The following is a 4,313-nucleotide window of genomic DNA, read 5'->3' as shown; positions in this document are numbered from 1 at the left end:
ACTATTTTATTTTTAATGTATTAAATAAAACATAACTTCAAAAATATCTATGCCCTTTCAATAGCAGCAAGAACATGAAGGTTGGTGGTAGCCACTCATCTTTCATAACTATTTTCGCTCATTTCATGCCAAATAAAACCATATAGTCTGACGAATGGTCTAGGCACCACTCACACAGCCTCATATTTACTATATATACTATATTTACTATAGGAAATCCTTAGGGCTATTGTCAAGATCTCCCCTCATATATATACTGTACATTACATGAAATCAAATCATGACTTCTCTAGATTCTCCTCTTCGTAAACCACCTTCTCAAGGCAGACTTAACATCTTTGTTCTTTAGGCTATAGATCAGTGGATTTAGCATAGGGATGGCTGCTGTGTTGAAAAGTGAGAAAAACTTTTTATCTGCAGAGTTGACTGTGGTTGGTACTATGTACTGACAAATCAAGATGACATAGAGTGTTGTAACCACTGTCAGATGTGAGGAACACGTGTAGAACGCCTTCCGTCTTCCATCTCTGGTTGGGATCTTCATTATGGTCCAAATTATAAAGCCATAGGGAAGAAAAGTCAAAATAAAAGGTAAGAAAGTTGAAAGAATCAGTCCTTCGGTGAGGATCAGGATCTCCAGTGTTGAGGTGTCACTGCAGGTCAACCTCACAATGGACATCATATCACAGAAGAAGTGGTCAATGTGGTTAGATGTATAACAAGTAAAACCTAGTACAACCACAAGTGGAGGAATGATCAGCAAAAAGCCCAACACCCAACAACAAGATGCCAAAACTTGGCAGATTTGATTGGTCATGACCGAGTGATAGCGTAAAGGGTTACAGATGGCAACAAACCGGTCATAACTCATTGCCACCAGGATAAAAAGTTCATGACCCGTAATAGAAGCAAAGAGGTACATTTGGGTCATACAATGACAGAAGGCAACAGCATCATTCCCCGATATGAAAATAAGAAGAACTTTATGTAGCGTAATAGTCGATGAAGACAAGTCCACGATGGATAAGTTAGCCAAAAAGAAGTACATGGGAGTGTGAAGGTGATGATCAAAACAAACCAGTAGAAAAATGGTCATATTACCACCAAAAGTTACAAAATATATCAAGAGAACCAGGAGGAATATTGGAAGCTGGAGCTCTTCTACATCTGATATTCCTTTAATAATAAAGTAGGCCACCATAGTCTGATTTGGAGGAGTTAAATTCATGGATCTGGTTCTGAATCTATAAAAAGGTGGAGACACACTGTATTTTTGTATTTTCTGTTAGATTTGGTTTCATCATTGAACTTGAATATCAATAAAGCTTTAATCACTATAAAAAGTAAATAAAATACTCTTTCACTATAAGGTACCAATATTCAGAATGTCCAGAAGAGATAATATCAATGTCAAGAGGCTTAAGCAGGTCAATCATATTAGATGGCTTGGTTGATCTTTCAGCCGGAAGCCATCTCGGCAGTCTCTTTCATATACAAGAGTGCCCGTACGGCTGAGCACTCATGTGTTCTCTAAGAAAGAGGCAAAGCCAGTCATGTGTGGTAACAGCTTACTGTATATCCAGGAGAAGAAAGCGATCGGGAGCCCGAAATCTAACATGTACGATCGACTGCAGCTGTCCATGTCCCCCATACATATTACACTTAAGGCAGAATATTTTGATATGGGTTTAGGTGAAATGAATCTGTTTATGGTGCTTTACCCTACCAGAGAATTCACTGATGGGCCCAGGTTTTAACACAACAATACGTCTGGTTTAGGCCCCCCTTCACACGTGCGTATAAAATAGGTACATGAAAAAATGGTACCGGTGTAATTAGTGTTTTCCATAAGTATGCCACCAGTGTGTCATCTCTCAGTGGGCCATCAGTGTGCCATCCGTCAGTGTACCATCAGTGTGCCGTCCGTCAGTGTACCATCAGTGTGCCGTCCGTCAGTGTACCATCAGTGTGCCGTCCGTCAGTGTACCATCAGTGTGCTGTCCGTCAGTGTGCCATCAGTGTATCGTCCGTCAGTGGGCCATCAGTGTGCCGTCTGTCAGTGTGCCATCAGTGTGCCGTCCGTCAGTGTACCATCAGTGTGCTGTCCGTCAGTGTGCCATCAGTGTATCGTCCGTCAATGTGCCATCAGTGTATCGTCCGTCAGTGGGCCATCAGTGTGCCGTCTGTCAGTGTGCCATCAGTGTGCCGTCCGTCAGTGTACCATCAGTGTGCTGTCCGTCAGTGTGCCATCAGTGTATCGTCCGTCAGTGTGCCATCAGTGTGCCGTCTGTCAGTGTGCCATCAGTGTGCCGTCCGTCAGTGTGCCATCAGTGTGCTGTCCGTCAGTGTGCCATCAGTGTATCGTTCGTCAGTGTGCCATCAGTGTGTCATCCGTCAGTGTGTCAGCCGTGTTTTTCCAGTATGGCTAAAGAAATAAAGTTATTACAAAGCTTATCCTATACTTTCAATATTATCATTGTACAGCAGTCAGGCGACACATGAATGCCATCCATGTGCTATACGTGTTTTTCACAGACCTATAGCTTTAGTCTCGTTCACAATTACTCACCTTATTTTATTATATTGATTTTTTTTGTTTTTGAAACATAATCATATCAGATAAAACAATAAATAACCACAAGATAAAAAAAAGAAAATATTAAAAACAATAATAGAAAACTAAAATTAATAATATAAATAATCATACTGGTATAATTAAAATAATAAAACATAAATCAAAAATATCTAAAAGAGTTAAGATAAAATAATAATAGTAGTAGTACTACTACTACTACTAATAATAATAATAATAATAATAAAAATAATAACTATAAAAAATAATACAGGTAATAATAATTATTATTATTACTATTATTATTATTATTATCCAACTTATGCTTATAAATGATCAGAAGTTAAAAAAAATATATATTTTATTCGAGTATGTAAATGACGCACCTTTTTCATAGTGAATTTAATTCTAGATGTGATTTTATTACATTGATATATTTTTTTTTTTAAACATAATCATATGAGATAAAACAATAAATAACCACAAGATAAAAAATAAAATATTAAAAACAATAATAGAAAATTAATAATAGAAAGAATCATACTGGTATAATTAAAATAATAAAAAATAAATAAAAAAAATCTAAAAGAGTTACAGTTAGGTCCAGAAATATTTGGACAGTGACACAAGTTTTGTTATTTTAGCTGTTTACAAAAACATGTTCAGAAATACAATTATATATATAAAGTGCACACTCCCAGCTGCAATATGAGAGTTTTCACATCCAAATCGGAGAAAGGGTTTAGGAATCATAGCTCTGTAATGCATAGCCTCCTCTTTTTCAAGGGACCAAAAGTAATTGGACAAGGGACTCTAAGGGCTGCAATTAACTCTGAAGGCGTCTCCCTCGTTAACCTGTAATCAATGAAGTAGTTAAAAGGTCTGGGGTTGATTACAGGTGTGTGGTTTTGCATTTGGAAGCTGTTGCTGTGACCAGACAACATGCGGTCTAAGGAACTCTCAATTGAGGTGAAGCAGAACATCCTGAGGCTGAAAAAAAAGAAAAAATCCATCAGAGAGATAGCAGACATGCTTGGAGTAGCAAAATCAACAGTCGGGTACATTCTGAGAAAAAAGGAATTGACTGGTGAGCTTGGGAACTCAAAAAGGCCTGGGCGTCCACGGATGACAACAGTGGTGGATGATCGCCGCATACTTTCTTTGGTGAAGAACATCACAACATCAACTGAAGTCCAGAACACTCTCAGTGAAGTAGGTGTATCTGTCTCTAAGTCAACAGTAAAGAGAAGACTCCATGAAAGTAAATACAAAGGGTTCACATCTAGATGCAAACCATTCATCAATTCCAAAAATAGACAGGCCAGAGTTACATTTGCTGAAAAACACCTCATGAAGCCGGCTCAGTTCTGGAAAAGTATTCTATGGACAGATGAGACCAAGATCAACCTGTACCAGAATGATGGGAAGAAAAAAGTTTGGAGAAGAAAGGGAACAGCACATGATCCAAGGCACACCACATCCTCTGTAAAACATGGTGGAGGCAACGTGATGGCATGGGCATGCATGGCTTTCAATGGCACTGGGTCACTTGTGTTTATTGATGACATAACAGCAGACAAGAGTAGCCGGATGAATTCTGAAGTGTACCGGGATATACTTTCAGCCCAGATTCAGCCAAATGCCGCAAAGTTGATCGGACGGCGCTTCATAGTACAGATGGACAATGACCCCAAGCAAAGTGGAACATTCTGCAATGGCCAAGTCAATCACCAGATCTTAA

At 38.6% G+C, this 4,313-nt stretch overlaps 1 protein-coding gene across 1 annotated transcript; it reads right to left on the bottom strand.

Moving 5' to 3' along the window:
- Window positions 1–289: 289 nt before the first annotated feature.
- On the bottom strand, window positions 290–1,228 carry LOC142250877 (olfactory receptor 6C74-like). The gene has a single exon (XM_075323162.1). It carries the CDS (start codon window positions 1,226–1,228, stop codon window positions 290–292), a length of 939 nt encoding a protein of 312 aa, XP_075179277.1.
- Window positions 1,229–4,313: the final 3,085 nt, after the last annotated feature.

This window comes from Anomaloglossus baeobatrachus, chromosome 9 (assembly GCF_048569485.1).
Source record: "Anomaloglossus baeobatrachus isolate aAnoBae1 chromosome 9, aAnoBae1.hap1, whole genome shotgun sequence".
NCBI classification, from domain to species: domain Eukaryota; kingdom Metazoa; phylum Chordata; class Amphibia; order Anura; family Aromobatidae; genus Anomaloglossus; species Anomaloglossus baeobatrachus.
This window is presented reverse-complemented; position numbering and strand designations above follow the sequence as displayed.

What these genes read in the sequence shown, in the direction of transcription:
- LOC142250877 (XM_075323162.1), bottom strand. Translation starts at nt 1,228, where the DNA reads ATGAATTTAACTCCTCCAAATCAGACTATGGTGGCCTACTTTATTATT.